At 46.9% G+C, this 24,042-nt stretch overlaps 1 protein-coding gene across 1 annotated transcript in view; it reads right to left on the bottom strand.

Annotated features, from left to right (window-relative positions):
* ATM (ATM serine/threonine kinase) overlaps positions 1-24,042 on the bottom strand; it is a 1,586,045-nt gene that overhangs the window by 681,789 nt on the left and 880,214 nt on the right. The window contains exons 36-38 of the mRNA XM_085621514.1: positions 17,949-18,125; positions 16,556-16,733; positions 16,356-16,446 (exon numbers count right to left, since the gene is read on the bottom strand). Of these exons, the coding sequence (XP_085477640.1) occupies positions 16,356-16,446; positions 16,556-16,733; positions 17,949-18,125 (446 nt within the window). The remainder of the gene's footprint in view (positions 1-16,355; positions 16,447-16,555; positions 16,734-17,948; positions 18,126-24,042) is intronic.

Below are 24,042 nucleotides of genomic sequence, written 5' to 3'. Positions count from 1 at the left end.
GGTCTGCACTGTTTCAGCAGTGTATCTGTACTGTTTAGCAGTATATCTAGTATGTCTAGTAGATAATTCAGTATCACCTAGTCAGTGTCAAGTATTATGCCAGTAACTAGTTTCCTGTTAGTTATCATTGTTTGTTAAATGTTAAAATGTTAAATGTTTTAAATACGTTCTGCATATTGTGGTGTGAATGACTGTTCATTATTGTGTTTATTGTATTAAGTGTGTTCAAGATTAGGTATCAGACCAGCTCTCAACATGCCACTCTTTTCGAAATTACGACAGATCAAAACTAGAAAAGGGGTACTCGAAGAAGCTGTTCCCATTCCTCCTAGGGACACTCCAGGGTACTTCATGTATCATAAACATGGCCTAGACGCCGTATTATTTCTTGATTTATGGGTAGACTACACCAAGGAATTACCAGAAAGTCAGAGGTGGCCCGTAGCTGGGACCTGGGATGCAGATTGCATCATGAGAGTAGAAGAAGAATTATGGAAAAAGAAAGCTAGACAATCACAGAAAGATGCCATTGAATTATGGCGTAAAGAATCATATAGACGTTCAAATAAAGTCCGAGAAAATCTATTAATTAAGGAAGGTACCCGAGTAGAATCAGAACAAGTAGACAGACAAAGAAACGCCCTTATGAATGGTATGTACCCACTTCTGGCCGAAGGGTTACCTAAGGCTACTCCGGAAATACCAAAAGACTTGCCACCTCCATTGTTTCCGATAAAAGCACATCCCAAAGGACATCCCAGAACCGCAGAAGACGTTTTCCTTTCCTCCTACCTAGATGACGCAGCTCCCGAGTATGCTAATACCGCACCACATAGACCGCTTGCAGATGGTGCTCATCGCCAAGATCCTCCGTCCGTACCTACGCAACAACAAACTCCGACACACATTCCGACAAGCACTTCTGTTTCTACAGCTTTTCCTGCAACTACGGTTGCTGTCTCACATTCAACAAATCCTTTCACGTCCAGCACCCCAGATGGTGCTACAGGAGGTACGACAGACATTTTTTCTACGCCACCCAGAGGAAATAAATTTTCCCTCGGAGAATTAGCACACCAACGTACGCCCAAACTAGCAACTCCCGACATGCTTAAGGAACTTCTAGTAGATTGTGGATATGATCCTGTGCCCGGTAAACGAGACGAAATGATGCTGTCATCATTACGTATCCGACGAGCTGCAATATATTTAATGAAGCTACCAGGGATGACTACACATTTAGAAAATATATATCACTTTGTCCAGTCAGGGCGAGGTCCTGAAAGTATTAGCAGAGCCATGGAGTACCAGAAAGCGGAGGTACAGGGGCAACTGTTACGTTTCCTCATAAACTGTGTAATCAGAAATCAAGACCGGCCTGGGGTAAATCCGGAAGAAATGCGACAACTTGTCACATGGAGCCAGAATATATCAGAAGGGAGACATGATAGACAGTCATGTATAGTAGCTATGTATCGAAAGATCCGCAAAGAAATAGAACGAATACACGAAGAAAGATTAGCAGTAGACGAGCCTGAACAAGACAGAGAGGAGGGGGAAGAATTAGAACTGCCCACAGGACAGTTAGAAACAATGGCTTATGTAGGCAGAGGAAGATCTTGTAATAATACTAGATGCCTTAATGATCCGATACGTCCGACACGTCCAGATAATAACAGAAATTTCCAAACCCCTAAAATAAATATAAGGTCTCCCGAACATTTGTTTCAAGCCGCTGACAAGTTACTCCGAGAACGAAGGGGGTATCATATACTAGATTCTATGGACGAACAAGAATTAGCCAGGTCAGCCGTTCAATGGGTTGACAGTCCCGGAAAATATAGTGATGATACACTAGCACATACGTTTTTGAACCTTACCCCAGACGAACAGCGCTTAGCTGGTATCTACATGATTCAACAACTCCTTATATTATATAAAGGCCAACACTCCGATCCTAGTCCTCTACCTGATATATTGACTGAATTACTCACGAATAAATGGAGAGGTTCAAGTACTGATTTGATTAGAGAAATACTTGAATCCAGAAACCAGTACATTCTTTTTGTATGCCCAGAACATGTCTCACTGCCCATCAAGGAAAGAACGACGTATCATATGGACAGACAGAATCCCTTACGCGAAGTACACCCAATAAAGGGCGATGACAATCAATTTAAACGTGTATTTGTATACACACCCATATCTAAAATAGAATTATTAGAAATGAAGAAAGTGGTACCCAGTCATGACAAAGATCCAGCGGGATTCCACCGTGAAATTAAAGACATGTTGCTCATGGGAGAATATACCTATCCCGACATTATGAAAATATTAAAGGTACTAATGCCTGCGGGCATTTACGAAAAACTCAAAGAAAAAGATTGGGAGGTGGGAGACCAAAAGATAGATTGGACAGCATTGGAAACCGAGGAAACAGCTCGAGGTCCAGGTTCAGGGCTTGGGAACAAGACTAAATTGCTACCAGGTTTATTAGTGCAGGTATTGCCACGTTTATTAACTACGAAAAAGGAAGACTGGGGTGCAATATCAGCCTGTAAACAAAAGCAAGATGAAGACACTAGTGATTTCTATGCCCGATTCGAAAAATGTTTTGGTATAAATAGTGGCATAAAGGCAAGCAGCGAATCATATCCACATCTGTTTGTGACAAAATTAGTTGAAAATTCCCTGCCCCAAGTTAAGAATAGAGTATTGAAATTCGAGAGTACCTGGCAAGGTAACACCCCGTCACAGATGTTACAAATGTTACAATACCATCACAATAGAATTAGAGAGGAACACGAACATGAACAAAGACGAATGAAAGACACGAAAATGAAAATACTTGTTGCCCAGTCAGTTCCAGCTGACGGTCATAAAAAGGGTATGACACAGTCCAGTGATTCAGCAGGTCCTGCGAAAGGGACATGCAACTATTGTAAACAGCCAGGTCATTATATACACGATTGTCCAGTCTTAAAACATAATATCGCCACAGGTAAAACACAGGAAAGACCACGGCCACCTAGACAGGATCAGAACCAACAAGGAGTCCCTCAGCATGCACAGTCCATGCCAGCTCCACAACAGTCCATGCCAGCTCTACTACCGCAGCCTAATTCTACCACACAAGAAACGACACGACAGATGTACCAGTATGCACAATATGACTATCCTAATTATCAACGATACGCATGAAACAGCCTAGAGAGGGAAGTTGGCTTACCCCTTATCGAGGTCCCTGTAGATCAAGAGGGACCTTATGTACATAGTGAACTATTAGGCCAAGATAGAAAATTTTTACTTGATACAGGGGCAAGCAGAACAACAATACGACGCAATGAAGTTCCAGGGGCACCCCTCTCAGGCTCACAGAATATTTCCCTTGGTTTTTCAGGAAAACCTATCATTAATGAAGTATCACAACCCCTTCCACTTACGATTGGTCCGTTGACACGAACTACAGATTTATTACTTACTAAATCATGTCCAGAAAACTTGTTAGGTATAAAAACATTGAAAGCTCTAGGAGCTGTAATATGTTGTTCCCCGGAAGGAGTAAGATTGTTTTTACGTGATTTCAAAGGGCACTATGTGTCCCGAGACATGGATCACCGACTACAGAATTTACCTACACACTTATGGGCACAAGGACCCACTGATGTTGGTTGCATGAACATTACACCATATCGAGTCACATTAAAGACAGGAGTGGTACTACCACGAATGCGACAATACAAGTTACCCCCAGATGCTGTAGTGGCTTTACTGCAAATTATTGACGAGCTTATTGTCCAAGGAGTGGTTGTGGAAACCGACTCCAATGTATGTAACTCCCCGATAATTCCGATTCTTAAACGAACTGATCCAAAGGCCCCGCCAGTATATCGATTAGTTATTGATCTGCGCGAATTAAATAAATGCATTGTACCACAATACCCCGTGGTCCCCGACATCTCTTCATTACTGACAGCTATTGACTCCGAAGCAACATTCTTTACTGTAATCGATCTCAAGAATGCCTTTTTCAGCGTCCCAATAGATCCGGAAAGCCAATACTTGTTCGGATTTAGTTTAAATGGACGAAGCTTTAAATTCACACGCGCACCTCAAGGATTCACAGAAAGCCCCAGCATCTATAGCCAAGCATTGAAACGAGAACTTGACAGTATCCACATGCCAGTTAACACTGCTCTGCTTCAATATGTCGATGATCTGCTGATCACCGCTCGAAGCGAACCTGAATGTGAAAAAGTATCACTGACGGTTTTACGATTTCTGGCTGAAAAGGGGCACAAGGTGTCCCCTTCTAAGCTGCAATTCTGTGTCCAGCAAGTTGTTTATCTTGGGCACTCGCTGTCCAAGGAGGGAAGACAGCTTACACCTGACCGCATCCAGTTAATTGCTAACATGTCAATACCCAAGACACAAAAGGAGGTGCGGGCTTTTATAGGCCTCACTTCATACTGTAGGCAGTGGATCCCTCAATATGCATTTCTAGCAAAACCCCTCATTCAGTTGACAACACAGGAGGCGGCCATATCGACTGTCCTCCCTTGGACTCAGGAACATACACAAGCCTTTGAAAGCTTAAAGAAAGCTTTGTGTCAAGCACCTGTTTTAGCAACACCATGTTACAGTAAACATTTTACACTCTTTGTTACAGAACGTGAAGGTACTGCCTTATCAGTACTCACACAGGAACAAGCAGGATCACACAAACCATGTGCTTATTTCTCTAGTACATTAGATCCCGTAGCTCAGGCTCTTCCTGCGTGCCTGAAATCAGTGGCAGCAACAGCTTTAGCAATCAGACAAAGCGATGCCATAGTATTAGGACATCCAGTGACAGTACAAGTACCACATGCAGTAGAGGTTCTTTTGAACCGAACACAAACACAACACTTGACTATAGCGAGACTTACCGGTTATGAATTGACATTGTTTCAGCCACACATAGAAATCAGACGTTGTAGTACATTAAATCCTGCCACACTTTTGCCAGTAGACGGAACAGACCCACTAGCACATGATTGTAGTAAAGTTATTACTATCACGACGAAACCCAGACAAGACTTGACAGATGTCCCATTGGCAGATCCAGACCTGACGTTGTATGTAGACGGATCATGCATGAGAACAAGTACAGGAGAATTAGTAGCTGCTTATGCAGTCACAACAGATACTGAAGTCATTGAAACAAATTACATAAATACTTTGTCAGCTCAAGCAGCAGAGCTCATCGCTCTGACACAAGCCTGTATCCAAGCCACAAATAAGAAAGTCAACATATACACAGATTCACGTTATGCATTCGGAGTTGTTCATGACTTCGGCGTGCTGTGGCGAGAGAGAGGTTACTTAACTTCTCACGGTGCCCACATTCAGCACGGACCTCTCATTCATGCCTTATTAGATGCAATTCATCTACCCACTGCAATATCGATTATGAAATGTAAAGCTCATACGAAAGTTACTGATATCATCTCTCAAGGCAATGATCTAGCTGACAGAACAGCTAAACAGACTGCTCAAACTCACACAACTGACATGACAAAGACAATAGTTCCGACACCAACATATTGCATGACAGTTAAGGATCCCGCTCTTGACGTAATTGACATACAGACACATGCTACACCAGATGAAATAAAGAAATGGACTGAATTAGGAGGGATCCAAACGGATCAAGGATGGATGACGAAGGAAAAATCTGTATGGTTTCTTCCTGACTCTATGGTTCAAGTCATCATTAACACAATACATAGTCCAGCGCACCTAGGAGAGAAAGCTATGCTAGACAGCATTCAACACATTTGGTTCAACAAACATTTACGAGCAGCAGCTAAACAGAAAGTCCGTACCTGTATGATATGTTGTCAGTTTAACCCAGGTAAAAGCATTCCCGTAGAACAGGGTGGATTTCAGCCTCCTGATCACCCTTTTGAAGTCCTCCAGATGGATTATATCCAGATGGAACGATGTCGAGGATTCAAATATGTTCTCATAGTTGTCTGTGCTCTTTCTCGTTGGACAGAAGCCTACCCGGTTTCAGATTACACTGCCCCGACTACTGCCAAACAGTTAGTTCGAGAATTCTTCCCACGGTATGGTTTACCACGTGTTGTCTATTCAGATAACGGCCAGCCGTTCTCATCCGAACTGATGAAACACGTTTCACTTTTGTTAGGCTATCAATGGAAATTCCACTGTGTCCGACACCCCGAGGCAGCAGGTCTCGTGGAACGACATAATCAAACTCTGAAAATTAGATTGTCCAAAATATGTAGAGAAAAAGGTGTTGATTGGGTAGTAGCCTTACCAGTTGCACTCTTTTACATGAGAATGGTAGCACATTCTCGAACAGGGCTATCCCCGTATGAGGTGATCTTTGGTAGACCACCAAATATGTGGGGGACGCCTATACCTCGTAAAATAACTGATGTTGACTGTAATATGCTGACAGATTACCTGGCTTCCTTGATGTCTGCACTACAATCTTGTCGTTCACAGGTAGCTGCAGCCTTTCCCGATAACACCGAGGTGAAACCCCATGACGTAGTTCCCGGGGACCTGGTGTTGGTTCGAAACTTTGACCGAAAGACTCAGCTGGATCCTAGGTGGAAATCGCCTCAACTCGTACTGCTCACCACAAGGACCGCCGTAAAGATCGAAGGTCGAAAAGGATGGTTACACTCAAGTCATATCAAGAAATTTCATGGACTACCTTCGGATGTGAACATTACGCCTTGCATTTCCTCACAGACTGATTCAAAACTCCCCTTGGTTGAACAATCCGATACAGAACTATATAAACTAAAATTAAGGTCTAGCAAGTCAGACAATTTGATTGTTTAAGTCCTCTCCAAGGTGAATCGGTTGAATTTGTCTCTGACATGTATCCCCTAGACCTGAATAGAGAAAGAAATCGAAAGATGCAGTTGAAAAGGCATGCGTACTGTAAATCACTGCGTAGTCATTGCACAGTGACATTATTGATTTTGTTTTTCTTAAGTCTTCTGATCATCGCTGCAAGTATACTGTTGCACAAATATTATCCTATTTCTCAACATGCTTACAATGTTACTGTTGAACATTCCTTTAGTGAATTACCCCCACATGAGTTGTCCTATAGATTTGCGCTGCGCAATAACACTTTCATTAGCATGTTACATCATTCCCATCAAACCAGTAATGCTACCAATTGTTGGATATGTGGCCGACTCCCTCCCTATCAGAACTATAAGGGAATTCTGCCTCTCTTTCCATATCCGTTCACACACAATGGCTCCTGTGGAGCATGGTTTAGTTTAATTAATTCCTTAGATTCAAACTCAATAGTTTATCAAGATAATTGGGTATGGGGAAACCTGAACCTAGTTTTACTCAAAGTCTGCTACCCTAACAAGGAGGGACTTCCCAAAAGAACAGGAACCGATCTAGAAAATGAAGTATATGGATTAGGTAATTTTACGCTCAATCTCATGATCCTGAATGTTGAATCCGAAGCTGCACCAATTCTGCCCGCTATGTCAGTATTTCCAGTTAAAGGTGAATTGTGTGTAAGAAAGAATGGTTCCATACATATGGGCCATAGTAAATGCACCACTGTAATAGAATTTAATGATCAAGGTAAATCTACATTTAGAGCTTCTCGCCATTCCTACTTCGTATGTGGTCAGACTGCATATACACGTCTGCCTTTAGATTGGGATGGTACCTGTTACATTGCATTTCTTTTGCCACCTGTTTTCCTAGCCCCTCCTGATTATCATAGGAATACCAATTTAGTACACAATAGACCGCAGAGGGACCTCCCGATTGTCGACTACACTGAAACGGCATGGGAACAATACACAGATTTCAATAAAGGTTTCTTTCCCTACATAGGTGTTGTTACTAATAGTAAGCTGATACGTAGATTAACTAGGACCCTTGAAGCCGTAGTAAATGAAACTATTTCTGCCTTAGGCAACTTAACAGAGGAGCAGTCTGCGATGCGGATTGTTGTTCTTCAAAATCGTCTTGTCCTTGACGTCATTCTGGCCGATAGGGGCGGAGCTTGTAGGGTCATCGGATCAAGTTGCTGCGTATTCATCCCAGAAAATTCGCCATCTGTATATAAAGCTATAACTCGCCTTCATAAGATTGTAAGCCAGATACACCAGAATCCAGGCACCTGGACTTGGTCCGGTTGGTTTTGGAGTGTGTTGTCAGCCTGGGGATGGAAGGTCCTATCCTTCCTAGGTATTGGCTTTCTCATACTATTCAGTTGCTGCTTATGCCTACAATGTGGACCAGCGATTTGTGGTCTGTGCGCCACTTCGTGTATTCCACCACCAAGTTTTCATTCAAGATTCCGGAAGAAGAAAGAAGAACAAATGATGCTATATGAACAGATCGATGGATTGATGAAGATTGATATCTCCTAAGGGTCAGTAGGGGACAAGGAGGGAATGAGGAAATATGGATTTTTGTGATCAGTTATGTCCCCTATCTTAGACCCCAACGGCTCCATGTATAAGTTACAAATACATGTATGTTCCCTCCAGTTCCAGTTATGAAGACGCAAACACATGTGCGTCCACCGTCAACATGTCCTCTTTCAGATCCGCCATGAATGGGCTGGATATTCCATTCCTAAGTACGAAAGGCCACCGGCTTTATATGGTTCATCTACTCCATTTTACAGTCCAGGCGAGTAGGCCCTGATTCTGCCATCAAGCCTTTTTCTGCCTTCTACCTTTGACAGCTCCAGTCTGAGCTCGCATCTGTATCCATGAACTTTGTCCTACTCCTTGCGCGGCTAACGGTGCCTGACTCGGCCTGTCTGCCTGCCAAAAACTGTATTTCACCTTCAAGTTATCTGCTCCGCTCCTCATCCAATGCATTCCTGTCTAGTAGTTTAAATAAACATTCTTCCAGCTACCGAGCAAGAGGCCTGGCCTCACTGTCTTCGTGCAAGTAATTCATAGCCCCTGCTACTATGGAAGATTTCTGCTCCCTCGCATCTCATGTAGACACTTAGGCGCTTGTACACGCACTCACAGGCAGTATAGAATAGATTTCGTCCAAGAGACCTTCCTTTTGGATAACACAGTTCTTTAAACATAGGATACTAGATATGATTTAGGATTAGGTTGACCTGACCCTCCAGACTTTTGTCTCCGCATGTAGAGCTAAATGCCAAGTTTTCTCCACCCCCTAGTTGCACGTCAATCATACGTCATGCGGCGGCGCGCGCATCTTTGCCAAGTATTTCTGCTGACATTGCAGGATTCTCTTATGGATCCACCCATTTGTGACATCATGTATGATGACATTTTCTAGTTACACCTATTTTAGTTACGCATGCATATTTTAGTTTGTCTTATCAGCTGTTACGCCTATTGCATCTGTTTTCACTGTAATGCCTTTTCTATAAAAATGATTACCTGTCAATAATGTATTGCTCTCACTTCCTGAACCTCCGTGGTGATGGAATATGATGCCTACAACTCGAGTTGTATAAGGAATAAAGCCCTTTCAGAACCACTAATACCACGGATTCTGCCTCTCATTTTACTGAGTTATTCTTAAATGATTTCCGCATCAAAAATAGTACAGGTAATTAAATTATTTACCACACTACGACATGCTCCGGTTGGGGAAGGGAGAGGCTTTTGCCCGTGACCCAATCGCGGTCCGTGAGCCACCACTGCAACTGCTGTGCAGTGCCCTCCGAGATCAAGACATGGTCGGACAGGTTGCCGTGATGCTGGGCCCACTGAAACTTCAGGTCCCACTGCAGAGCCCGCATGCGCCGCCTGGCGTGATGCACTAGTAGGATGCAGGAGGCCATCAGCCCCAGAAGCTGCAACACTAGCCTGACCGAAACCCAGGATAGAGGCCGAAAGATGGGAATCGGGGCCTGAATATCCCGGACCCGATGTTCCGGCGGATAGACCCGGAACTGCGCCGAATCGAGAACCGCTCTGATGAAGAGGAGCTTCTGAGAGGGACTCAGGTGTGACTTCGGCACGTTGATGGAAAATCCCAGCAAATGCAGGAGATCCGCCGTAGTCTGGAGGTGGGAGACGACTGCCTGGGGCGAGCCCGCCTTCAACAACCAGTCGTCGAGATAGGGGAAGACTGGAACCCCTGATCTGCGCAGATGAGCTGCGACCACCGCCATCACTTTCGTGAACACTCGAGGGGCACTGGTAAGGCCGAAGGGGAGCACGGTAAACTGAAAGTGCTCTTGACCCACCGTGAACCGCAGGTAACGCCGGTGGGCCGGCAGGACGGGGATGTGGAAATATGCGTCCTGCAAGTCCAACGCTACCATCCAGTCTCCCGGGTCTAGGGCAGCTAGAACCTGAGCCAAGGTTAACATCTTGAACCTTTCCTTCCGGAGGAAGGCATTGACGTTCCGGAGGTCCAAGATAGGGCGTAGGCCCCCTTTGCCCTTCTTGGGAACCAGAAAGTAGTGGGAATAACAACCACGACCCACTTCTGGGCTCGGAACGCGCTCGACGGCCCCCTTGGCCAAGAGGGCCGAAACTTCCTCGTGGAGAAGATTCAAATGATCCCCCGAGATACGGCGGTGCTGCGGTGGCATGGCTGGAGGGGTCGTCTCGAAGGGGAGGGAGTAGCCCCTTCGGACGATTTGCAGCACCCACCTGTCCGATGTGATGGACCGCCAGTGGAGCAGGTGATGGCGAACTCTGCCGCCCACTGGCGTGGAATGGGCCTGAAAGCTCGGACTAGGAAGGCTTTGAGGCGGATGCTGCCGGGGTGGATGTGGGCTGACCGCGTCGTCCTCCAGAACCGCCTCGGCGGAAACCACGTCCGCGACCGCGCGCAGTTTGGTTCTGCGGCTGGTGGCTAGGCGTACGTGAGGAGGCACCCCTTCCTTGGCCACGAAAGGGGCGAAAGGCGGAAGTTTGCGACCGCGGGGCCGAGAGGCCCAAGGACTTGGCCGTAGCCCGGGAGTCCTTAAAGCGATTCAGCGCACTGTCCGCTTTCTCGCCAAAAAGGCGAGTGCCATCAAAGGGCATGTCCATGAGAGTGCTCTGGACATCGCCCGAAAAGGACGTGGACCGCAGCCAGGCGTGATGTCTAAGCGCCACCGTGGTAGAAATCGCCCTACCCAGCGAGTCCGTAGTGTCAAGCCCACATCGGATAGCATGTCGTGCTGCATCCCTCCCATCGGCCAGAGCCTGGGTAAGTCGTGTCTGGACCTCCTCCGGACACAGGGGCAGCACGTCCTCCACCGTATCCCACAGAGAGTGGGAATAACGGTCCAAGAGACAGGCGGTGTTCAAGGACCGCAGGCCGAAACTAAGGGAGGAGAACAGCTTTTTGCCAAACTGTTCCAGTCTCTTGGAATCCCGGTCCGGCGGAGCGGTCGGGAAGGAGGATTGGGAGGTAGAGGCCTGGATAACCAGGCTCTCGGGGGTAGGGTGTTGGGACAGAAAACTGGGGTCGCCCGGAGCAGGGCGGTGGCGCCTGGCGACGTTCCTGTCCACAGGAGGAACTTGAATTGCAGCAGAGGCTCAGTGGAGCTTGCTGCAGACTGAAGCACCTCAGTGAGGACGTTAGTCCTCACCGCCACGGCAGGTAGCTCGAGCCCAAGGGCTGCGGCCGCCTTGCGCAGCACCACAGAGAAAGCAGCACCCTCCTCCGAAGCCACAGTCGGAGGAGAGATTAATCCAGTGTCTGGAGAGGTATCCAGACCACTGGCCTCCCCCAGTTCATCTGCCCAGTCCTGTGACAGCTGAGCCTGAACGGCCATAGGATCCTCGGATCCATCCCATTCGCCCCCGTCATCCGATTCCTGGTATGCAGGAGGAAGGATCGGAGCCGGGCGATAGACATAATGTGTCTCCAGCGGCGCCGAACGCGGCGTCCATCGACGCCGTAACGGCGCCGGGCCCGGAGCGGGGCTGAACTGGGGCTCGACGCCGAGCGGAGCCGGCGTCGGAGGTGGTACCGGTGTCGACGCCGGCGGAGGAGGCGTGACGAGGTCGACCGGCGTCGGCGGGGACTCGGGAACGGGTCCCTCGGGCACTTGCGGCGTCGAGGCCGGAGCCGTCGACGGCGCCGGGGCCGGAGCCGCCGGCAGGCAAGGTTGCCCAGTCGGGTCCGCGGAGCCCGAAGGCGCGCCAGCGGGCGTCGACGGCGGAGCCAGGTTCCTCATGGCCGAGAGGAAGGCACTGACTTCCGCCGGCGTCGCGTCAGTCTCAGGGACCGGCGGGTATGGGGACTTGCGCGGCGCCTGCGGCTCCGCTGGAGCCGCGGGGGTGGAACCACCCTGACCCTCGGCTGAGTTGCGCGACCGGCGAGGGGAGTCCGAAGAGCGGTGTCGCCTCTTGGACTTCTTGGAGTGCTTCGACTTACCCGAAGACTTGGAGCCAGACGATCGATGATGACGTCGGCTGCGGCTCCGCGACCGATTCTTGGACCTCCTCCTGGACCGGGATCGAGAGGGGCGCGGAGCCGAGTGGCGAAGCTCGAGAAGCTTACGGGACTGCTCCCGTCTAGCCTTCGAGGTCAGGGCCTTGCAGTCCGAACACGACTCCGCGTCGTGGTCGAGGCCTAAACAGTAAAGGCACCGGCGGTGATGGTCCGTAACCGACATCAAGCGGTTGCAGTCAGCACAGGCTTTAAAACCAGGCATCCTACCGGCACCGGAGTCGAGACAAGATCAAAAAGGATCAAAAAACTTAGTAAAAAAAGACTAAAAGGGGTAGCTCTCCCGGATCTGCGCTTACTGGCGTGGAAAAAAGAAGAACTGACGTCAGCGCGCGAGGGCGGCGTCTAAGTACTCCGACGACGTCATTCCGGCGCACGACGCCGACGACGGACGCGGAGCCGCAGACGACGCCTAGCGACGCGCAAGGGGTATTGCTGACGAAAAATCTTCCGGATCCAGTCTGACGCCTGGGGATATTCTAAGGTGAGGAATCTAACTAACGTGTTTCTTTCAGATATTCATGTTGTAATTATTATATACTATACCAAAGTAAGGTATGGTGTGCAGAGAGTCCAGTAGATCCCCCAGAGGTACAGCAGAGGCTAAAGTAGATAATGCCTTACTCTCTTTTGTGGCAGTGGTAGTTTTAAGCATTTATTGTACACACTCAGACAAAAATTGATTTCAAACACTCAGACTGAATCCAGACCAATTGTTTGTATAAAAAGTCATTATTCTGTTATTTTATATCTAGAACCAATTTCTACTTTATAGCAGGTAAGTCAAACTCTTCATACCATATTACTTTCAGCAAGACAGTGAATACTGGATTTGCAGGAACATTTAGGTTACATTTGCAGTTGAGAAAACAGTTAAAAAATGCTGGTAAGTACGTTTTGATTGCAGTTAGATTACTTTTGGATTACAGTTCTGGTTCGGTATGATACACACTCCTAACAGTTTAAACCATGCAGGACATTTCTAAGCAGGTTAACTCTTGTGCAAGCAATTGATTACTCTTTGTGCAGTACAAGACAGTTCAACACTTACTAGAATTTTTAGAGAAACCCCACCTTTCAGTGTTATGGGGAAATATATGTGTTAATTTGTACGTGAGTAAAATGGTTTTGGAATCGGAGTTTAGGGGGGTAGAACCAAGTTTCAAGTTGGTCCTCAAGGAGCACCACCAGCGGCACTAGGGCAGTGCCAATGTTAGCCAATAGGGCTAGGGGGCACCTTGGTTGGGGAATGCTCACGAGAAGGCCACTCGGTCTCAGAAGCCGAGCTCCTAGGGTTAAGATCAGGGCAAAGGTGGTCCCAAGGTAGTACCAAGTCCATACCACCAGCAGCTCAGGGACGGCCAGGTGCAGGGTGCTTAGGAGATGTTGGGAGCCCAATGCAATTCAATGGAGGATGTCGGTCACAGAAAAGTACTGCAGGCTGGAGCCAGAAGACTGGATGAAGGGAACCAACGACTGGAGGATGAAATTGAAGAGTTGCTGGACACCAGGACATCGTCAGTCGGGCACCCCAGATCACAGGAGCTGAGGATGCAGAGGTGTCCTTTCGTGTCGGATTCTTCTGACAAGTTCCAGTCGCGGTTGGGGGGTCCAAAGGAAATGATGGACGGAGTGTTGAACATTGCAAGCACTCACCCCCAGTCAACTGATCTGGGTTTAATCCATCACCGTTCTTTAGCCCACTCTGCCACCCCAGTTCAGACATGGCCATATGCAAATCAGTCTAACCCTGTGCCTCATGGGAACAGTCCAGCCCGAACTGCCAAGCCATGTCTTCCCTGGACCGGAAACAAGCTTCCTAGGACCGGTTTCTGGCATTTCAGCCGTCTTCAGCCAGTCTTGCTTGAATCCAGTGGCAAAGTGAGCAAGGGACTCACGTCTGAGCATACCCTGCCAACTTATGGCGAACAAAGCAGAAACCAAAGGGGATGATGGACGGAGTGTTGAACATTGCAAGCACTCACCCCCAGTCAACTGATCTGGGTTTAATCCACCACCGTTCTTTAGCCCACTCTGCCACCCCAGTTCACACATGGCCATATGCAAATCAGTCCGACCCTGTGCCTCATGGGAACAGTCCAGCCCAAACTGCCAAGCTATGTCTTCCCTGGACCGGAAACAAGCTTCCTAGGACCGGTTTCTGGCATTTCAGCCGTCTTCAGCCAGTCTTGCTTGAATCCAGTGGCAAAGTGAGCAAGGGACTCACGTCTGAGCATACCCTGCCAACTTATGGCGAACAAAGCAGAAACCAAAGGGTGGTCCTTCAGATTGAGGCTGCAGGCGTCGAGGTGAAGATAGGTGGACGTTCAACGCAGGCACTCAGATCAGGATCGCCAAGGGGACCTCACTGGGGCATTGGGTCGCTCGGACTCAAGCAGTGGGCGTCGGGCGCAGAGTGGGGAGGACTTGGGGATCCCGCCAGATCTGGAGTCCTTGGCTTGGGTTGGTGTTGGACAAATCCGGTGTCCACAGGAGATAGGAGTTCTTTGTGAAGGCAGGGCAGGTCTCCGGGGTTCAGGACACGCTAGGTTAAGCTTGCAGGGGTTCAGAGCAGGTGACAGGCCAGTAGGGCTGGGGCCAAAGCAGTTATCATCCTCCTCTTCTGTAGCACGGCTCTTCGATCCTTCTTGTTGCGTCGAATCTGCAGGGACAAGGTTCACGGGTGCCCCTAAATACTAGATTTAGGGGCATTACAGGGGTGTGCAGTTTGAGACTAAGGGTGCCTTCCCTGTGGTGTCTACACCCCCTAGTATGCCACCCTCCAGTGGGAGGGGAGCATAAGCCTCTTCCTGATTAGAGCCCCCCCTCATCTACAAGATGGCATGGACTGAGATATGTGCTTCGCCGATCCCCCACCCCCCCACCTGAGGGATGGGGTTGGCAAGGGTGGGCACATTTCCCTTCCTGGCTAAGCTTTCCCGCTGGTTCTCACACCCAAAATGGAGATCAAAACCAGTGTGAGCCAGTTGCTGATAGCAGCAAAAGGCTGGGGGTAGCTAACGAAGGCAGCATGCCTTTGACGCTTCCTCTTCAAGAACCCTGCCCATCCTGGAGGAGGAGGCATGACACCTCTTCCCAGAATGTGCTCTGTTCCTGGACCCAGAGAGTGGAGGGCTTTCTACCCAGGGGTCCAGAAACCTGTCTGGTGGTGGCAGATGGCTAGGAGCCAGTCAGTAACCACACCAGAGTTGTTCGTTTTTCAGGGGGCATCTCTAAGATGCCCTATGTGTGTATTTTTCAATAAATCAAACACTAAAATCAGTGTGGGTTTAAAGTGCTGGGAAGTTTGATACCAAACTTCCCAGACTTCAGTAAAGCCACCATGGAGCTGTGGAGTTCATGTTGACAAACTCCTAGCTCATGTACTCAAAATGGCACTGAAGGGGCATATTGCTATTGCAGCTATGCCCTCACCTGGACATGGTGCACCCTGCCTTTAGGGGGGTGGGCATGGTACAAAGGGATGTGTGCCATGCCGAATCTTTACTTTGGTCTGTACTAAAACACCCAGTTTGCATTGGCAGGGTGGGGGTGTTAAGGTGAGAGGTCTCTGAGGGTGGCATAATACATGCTGCATCCCTCTGAGGCCTTCTCTGGTCACTAGGCCTTTGGTCCCAGAAGTACTTTTTACAAGGGACTTACAGGTGGCCCAGAGGTGTGCCAATTGTGGGTACAAAGGTACAGTTTTAAGAAAGAACACAGGTGCTGGGGCCTGGTTAGCAGGATTCAATCACACACTCATCAGGTATCTGGCAGATAGTTAGGGGGTAACAATGCAAAAAGGGGTGCTTTCCTACACATGGTCATTCAGGGAGAATGCGAATGGCGTAAAAAACCTCTCTTTCGATGTGTTCAGAATTTGTCTCATATCTTACCTCTTTTGTTTCCTTACGTAGTCAACAACAAACAGCATTGTCCGTCTTGATATTTTATCTAATGCTGCAGGGATGACGAGGGCTTCTGGCTCTAAGTTTGAAAAGATATGATCAAAATAAGAATAGGTTTGTTATCTATAGAATTAAAGCATTATATACTGCTGGGTAAGGATTGCGCTGCGCTGCTCAAGTCCAATTACCTGAGTCTGCATTGGCTGGTGTAGTTGAGCGGCTCGTTGAAGGGGCAGCTTTACAGCAGGTGGTAAAGAATCCCTGCACATGCTTGGACAAGAGCGTTCGCCAAGAATCGTTGGTATCCTCAAGAAGCATGTTGTGGATCAGGTATGGCAATACGGTTTGACAAAAATCTGTTTTCACCTAGCATTTAACATTTAACAATGCAAGTATAAATGAAATTGTCTATGATTGATACACAAAAACGTGGAAATAAGTTTCATTTCACAAACAATCACAATATTTTGTTATGTTACTTGCCATAGCACTGTTCGTATTATCTAATACACCTAAAGTAGAAATGTCACACAGCAAATCAGGTTCACCTAAGATTCCTGTCCACTGACTCAGCTGAAGTTAAACCAACTTTGAGAACTTTGATCGTTATTACTAAATACCTCTATTTTAGTCTCAGTTCCTGTTATTGTTTCAGTTAAATGGATAGTTAGGATACGCTTACTAAAGAAACCAGAATCTGATCTCCTTAAATATGAGTCTTTATAACACAACATCACTGTTACCTGCAGAGTCTAAACTCCTACAAGGTCATAGCAATTAATAGCTTCTCTCTTTAAGGTACTCAAAAAATAGCCTCAATCTGATGTAGGCTGGATTTACATCTGGGGACAGCACTGAGTTAGAGAGGATCGCTGGTCTTGACGATCAAAGGATGGCAGCTTAACGAGGCAGCATTTATTTTAACCAGACTTTTTCCAGCTAATTGTGAATGTTTTTTATCTAAGCTCTGGGTTGATTAATGGTATTAGCTACATTTGACACTAATGATGCTTACATCTTAATAAATCAGACTGAGACAGAGGGGATCCCTATCTCACTGCTGTGTTGGTTCTGATCCTTTCTCACTGGATGTTGCTAATCAGTTCCACATTCATTCTGTACGTCTCCTCCACAGGCCACTAATTGCAAAGTTACCCAGGGATAGGTTGTGCCCCCTCATATCTTTTATCAATACGTTAAGCCTCTTGCCGACCTCATCCATACCAGTGACTCAACACATCATCTGCAAAGCTAAAATGTAAGAATTCACTTGCAATGTGACCCAGCAAGGCTGACCGATCACAATTATCAACAGATACATGTTAAATTTACAGTTCAGCTAAATTTACTGACAACAAACCAACTGCCCATTACCTAAGCATTCATTGCTAACCACCCCCAAACCTTTCTCTCAAAAACTGTAAAATAGCTGCCGGGTGATTACCTCAGGCAACACATAAGTTTATAGAATCAAGAACTATCTTTAAGATTAGTGTTTATTTATTTCACTTAATCTGACAGTAGACTTTATCATCCTATCATTGCATTGTGAGTGTCAATTTAAGCTACAGGCCTTCTCACCTCACACATTGGCTTCAGTAACTGAAGCACTTCACTTTTCACCCCACCACTGTCCAGCAGTGTGCAAGTCAGGTTTTTGATCCAGCTGTCATGCTCTCCCTTCTGTGGGATCCACACATTGTGATCATCCAAGCTTTCTTGTGGGCTCTCTCTGGAAACATATGGAACTTCCAGAAACTGGCAAAATAAAGGTGGATAAATCAAAGAGGTCAATGTTAATTGTACGTTTGACAAAAAACATCAGTAGGGAATAATAAAACGACATTTCTTCAGCAAATTTAGAAATTCAACCTTTACATTGAATGCAATAAAACCCCACCAACACACTAAAAATAGAATTGGAAAGTTTAAACACCAAGTTGTTTTAATTTTTTTACCTTTAAGTTTTGGTTGGAATTTTATAATTACTTTCAAACATGTTTTAGTTTAATTCAAATACAGCCCTTTACAGGACATCATTATAGGATGACAACAGCCAAATGTCTGCTATAATGTGTTGCACCATGGATCTATCACCTTCATAATAGACATTACGCAAAAAGAGGATGGGAATGTGGAGGGAAATGTGATGTCACAATGATAGTCGCATGAAGGATTAAACTGCAACAAGAAAACAAATAATGTTTTAATAATAATAATAAAAATAATAGTGGCAGTGATCCTCCTGGATCTTAGTGCCGCATTCGACACCGTTAACCACTCTATCCTTATCCAAAGACTCAAACACCTTGGAGTCACAGGAGTGGCCCTGGCCTGGCTAGAATCCTTCCTCAAAAACCGACTCTTTCAGGTGACAGAGGGCTCCTTCACGTCCAGACCTACAGCCATCAACTGCGGGGTACCACAGGGCTCGTCTCTGAGCCCAACCCTTTTTAATATTTATATGTCTCCCCTCGAGAAGGTCGTCGCCCCTTATGGCATCAAACTCCTGACATATGCCGACGACACTCAACTTGTGGTCTCCCTTAACCAGCAAGACCTCTCCATTCCCAACCTGCACACTTGCTTGATCGAAATAACAAAATGGATGAGTAGCTCCCATCTCAAGCTGAATAACGAAAAAACCGAGATCATGTTTTTATGCAACAAATCTCTATACAGCTCCACCTCCATATGGCCGTCAGCCATGGGCCTCCCCCCGGCGTCTAAACCAGAAATTAAGAGCCTGGGCATCTGGTTAGATGAAGAACTTAACTTCTCAGCACAAGCACGGAAAACTGCTGGAACCTGCCACGGTCTTTTAAGATCGGCAAGAAAAATTCTACCCCTGCTTCCGACCCAATCCCGTAAACTTCTTATCCATGGCCTGGTACTATCTCGTTTAGACTATGGCAATGCCCTATACCTAGGGGCCCCCAAAAAAGTTCTAGCAAAACTCCAAACGGCCCAGAATGCGGCAGCCCGCATTCTTACAGGTACCCATCGCCGCTGCTCCGCCATACCATCTTTGAAGGCCCTTCACTGGCTCCCCATCCAAGAGAGAATTCAATTCAAGGCTCTCTGCACGACCCACAAAATTATGCACGGCAAGGCCCCTCCCATACTCCAAAATCTCATCTCACCCCACACCACCTCTAGAACTCTCCGCTCCTCCAACTGTAACCTAGCCTTAGTCCCCAGGATCAGAAAAGCCCGCTCAGGCGGCCGACTGTTCTCCCTCAACGCTGCCAAACTTTGGAACTCGCTCCCCCCTAACCTCAGAGCCCAACCCAACCTTTTTTCATTTCGTAGAGCACTCAAAACACGGCTGTTTCCATAAAAACACCTCTCACTAGGTTTTTGTCTATCAGCGCTGGGACGCCTATGGGCAGCCATGCGCTCTACAAATCTGTTAAATAAATAAATAAATAAATGTGTACTATAGTCATAACAAAAGGTTACATTTAGGTTGCATGAAGGTGGTGTTGAAGGGAAAACCATGGAAATCATAACCAGAGCTAGATATAGGACAGGCTGTAAATGGACCTCTGAACGTTAGAGGAAGTTCATATGGAATCAAGCCCTTTTACAAGTTATTACAGATGTAGTAATAAAGGGACAAACAAACCCCTTATAACAGAGCAGAACAAGTTACATATCTTTAGTAACACTCTTTCTGGTGGATACTCTATTGAACCACCGATTCCACACTTTAGAATACTCTCCAGGTGCCAGACTGAAGCCAGCAAACTTTCTCCTCTAGGGGACGACGTGCAGCTCAATGGGGACTCCACACCAACACATAAATGAAGGAGCAGAGCCAAATATTAGTGCCACCCCTGCATGCTGACGGCAGTTTCTGGTCTCTTCTGGGCACCTAGACGCAGAGCATGAACAACTATTTGTACCAGTGTGCTGAATACAAATTTAAGGGGTTTTTGTAGTAGAAAAAAAAGAGAACACTTCACAGAGCAGGGAGGTGGGAAGGCGGCAGGTAGAGTATTATTCTACTGGTAAGGAATCTGCAGAAAGAGCATTACCAAAACTCACTGTTTCTTCTGATGGATACTTCTAACCTCAGTTTCTTCATTTGAATATAGATACCAAAGCAGTACATCCCCAGGTGGAGGGTCTGTGGAGTGCCCTCAGACCAAAAATGCTTGCAAGACCAAGTGGGCGAAATGCCCTTCCCATAGGACCTGGATATCAAGGCAATAGTGCTTCATGAACATATGCATTGACTTCCACATCGCAGCCTGGCAATTTCAAGGATAGGGACTCCGCAAGCCAATGCACTGGTAGCAGCCTTAGTCATGGTGAAATGCGTTCAGTCCTCAAGGGGGCTGCTTCTTGGCCAGTGCACATCTTAATGAAGACTACAATCTACCTCAACAAGGTCCTCTTCTAAACGGTCTTCTTTCTATTTGTTCCAGAGAACCCACAAAAAGTGGATTGTCTACGCAGTGGACATTAGTATGATCAATGTAACAGCCTAAAGCCCTTTTGTGGTCTAGCTGATGGAGCTAGAGTAGAGAAGAGGGGCAACTAAAAATACTAGCAAAGTAAATGATTGCAAAACATGGAAGGGAGTCACAACTTTAAGTAAGAATGCAACTGAGTCGCAATAATGATGGAACCAATGGCCATTAGGCTAAGTGACACGATGGAGCCATGGGAAATACAGTAAGGGAGACTACTCATAAGGTCTCGCTATATGCGGAAGATAATCTAGTCTATCTGATGCAGCCGGATCGCCCCATCCCAATACTACTATCAGAAATGAAAAGCTTCGGGATGATTTCAGGGCTCCATCTCAACCGTACAAAGTCCAGGGTGGTCCCATTGGGTAGAACGGCTACGGTTCAACCGGCGCTGCGACCGCCTATCGATTTACCTTGGGCAGAAGAAGGAGAACGATATCTGGGTATTTACCTGGCACATACAGCCAAAGCGTATCATGAGTCCAACATCGGCCGTGTAGTACAGGGTTTGAAGGGATCGATCCAATTCTGGACTGACTTAACGCTATCTCTTATGGGATGTATTGCAATTATTAAAATTATTGTTTTGCCCCGCTGTTTGTGTGCATTACAACACTCCATTTATATAATTCCTCGATCATACTTCATCATACTAGAGAGTCTCAACGGGGGTCTTCTATGGGGGGAAAAACATAGATAGGGGAAATTAACGACCCTGCAGAGAACGTGGGAGTGGGGAGGTTTGGAGGTACCCCGACTTGAATTTTATTATATGGCATCCCAGCTGTCCACTGGTTAGATAGCGAAGACAATTGGGAGAAATCACTATTAGTCGGCACATTTGGTGGTAGTTCATTGGCCGAGCTGTTGATGCTGGGAGCTATAGTTCCTGAGCAATATCTTTAGATAATATGACATGTGGCAAAACTATGGGGAAATGTGATGAGGGGAGTCGTGCAGCACACACGTAGGCACCTGACATGCGGCCATCGCAGACTCTATCTTTGTTTGTTGGTGAAAAGATGGCGGCTGCCAGTAGTTGGGGGATCCCAATGCAAATGGACAGTTCTTGTCCCAGGAGGGACAGGTCAGTTTCTTCAATATGGTCAAATATCTAGCGTAGCGCAGGAATTATGGCAGGGATTCCCAGAGGAACCCCCTATCACTAATATACTACAAGCTTTACTCTGCATGGCACGGGGGAAGGCTTGTTCCACACCTTTACCGGGCACACCGTGAGGACCTGCCCGCAGAACCACTAGCACTTCAGCAGAAGTGGGATATATTAATAGACGAACCCTTGACTGCAGGTTAAGGGAAAAGGGTATATGAGTGGGTACAAAATGTCAACGCGAATGCACGATTTAAACTCCTCCAATATAATGTAGTGCATCAAACATAGCTTACTCCACGCACATTGCACGCAATATATCAAACTCGTACAGATGGCAGATTTCCTTCACATGATCTGGCAATGCTCATTGTTACACCCTTACTGGGAGGAGATATTGACTCGTCTAGTAGAAACGGTAGGTTGGAACATACCAAAAAAGATTAAACAGGTGTTGCTCGGGTTATTGCCCACGCCCCAAAAAAATATATATAAGCAGACGCTTTGTCAATCTAGGGTTGGTTCTGGCCAAAAGACGTATAGTAATCGCATGGATTCAAACTCAGCCACCGAAATTTGTAGATTGGATGAGAGATATGAGTGAATGGGCAACCGCAGAGGTGGTGCAAATGAGATTTGTAAGAAAAGATGAAAAAGCTGAAGAAGACCGACTGGCATGTACCACAATGTTGATGGACTTACAGAAAGGTCAAGAGTCGGTCTCGCAAGAGAACTCAGGAAGGGAATGCACGTAACTGCACAAGGCAAACTGTGATAAACCTAAGAAATTCAACTATCCAGATCACAATGAAACAAATTTGTACGGGGTTGGGACTCCAGACGGGCACTGGGTGGGAGGGGATGGGTGGGTGTTAAGGGGGGGATCTTGTTAATAGTTTGTTTTGTTAAAATTGACCAACTGTATGATGGTAATCAAAACACACAAGATGATGGACGGAATGTTGCACATTGGCAAAACATTCACCCCCAGATCGTAATCAAAAGACATATAATGGATGGAAATATTAAAAGACAGAATTTTTAGGACTACAAAATAGAATGGCCTGAGAACAAACCGCAATGTGAGTAATCGAATGGAAGTTATATTCTGTATGCTGACACTATTGTTCCAGGATATATTTCGACATGTATAAAGGTGAAATGCCAATAAACAAATTTAAAAATTGTCACAGGGTGCCCTACGAACCTCTAAACCCTGATACAGAATGGTGGTTAGTTCCCCCTGTCACTATGCCTTTTATTCCTCAGCAGAGGGAGTGGACTGCAGACTGGTTTTCCACACAGAAAGCGGACACTTGTGAATGGGAAAGCGGGCCCTTTAAATCGACCCGAGGCTGTGGACAGACCACTACTCAGAACAACGTCAGCACCCATTGGCCAATAAGAGGAGAGGACGACGAGGCCAGGGAGGAGTACGCTTCCGGAGTGAACCAGGAAGAGGAGAAGACCGACGCGAGAGGGAGAGACCGGAGATTGGCGCTGGAGCTAGCAGGACCGGATCTACGAACCACGGAGAGTAAGGGAGCAGAAGCAGCCAGGAGTCCACCGTTCTCACGCTGCGCCGGGCCACGCTTCAGGAGAAGCGTGGCTTTCCAAGGTACAGAGCAGAGTTGCGGGGTGGGTTGGGACACGGGAGAGGTCCGACCTGTAGAGGGCGTTTCTCCTCACTCTGACCTCCTGCTCTGTTTCCCGATTTACTTGAGCACTTCCACCTGATCAGTATAGCACCGAGAACTCACGGGTGATCCCTTCACTCCCCTTTTCCCAGACGATCGTCCAGGCCGGACATTGATTCCTTTCTCCTTCTTTTTGCATGTACCCGAGTGGGGTCGGATCAACATACTGACCAGACCCGGCGACGTACCGAAGGGAGCCAGGGAGAAGAAGACCCGGACAAGGAGTGTTGTCACGAGCCTTAACACTGGCTTCTCTCAGGAGGAGACACTTATGTTTAATAAAACCCGTTTTACCACAATACGGTCTTTAGAGCATTCGGTCCCCACGCCCACAAAAAAAAATACAAAAGAATGCAACTGAGTCATCAGCACCAACTTGTGTAGGG

Source organism: Triturus cristatus, chromosome 8 (genome assembly GCF_964204655.1).
Source record: "Triturus cristatus chromosome 8, aTriCri1.1, whole genome shotgun sequence".
Taxonomy (NCBI): domain Eukaryota; kingdom Metazoa; phylum Chordata; class Amphibia; order Caudata; family Salamandridae; genus Triturus; species Triturus cristatus.
Note: the sequence above shows the minus strand (reverse complement) of the source record. Positions and strands in the feature narration are given on the sequence as shown.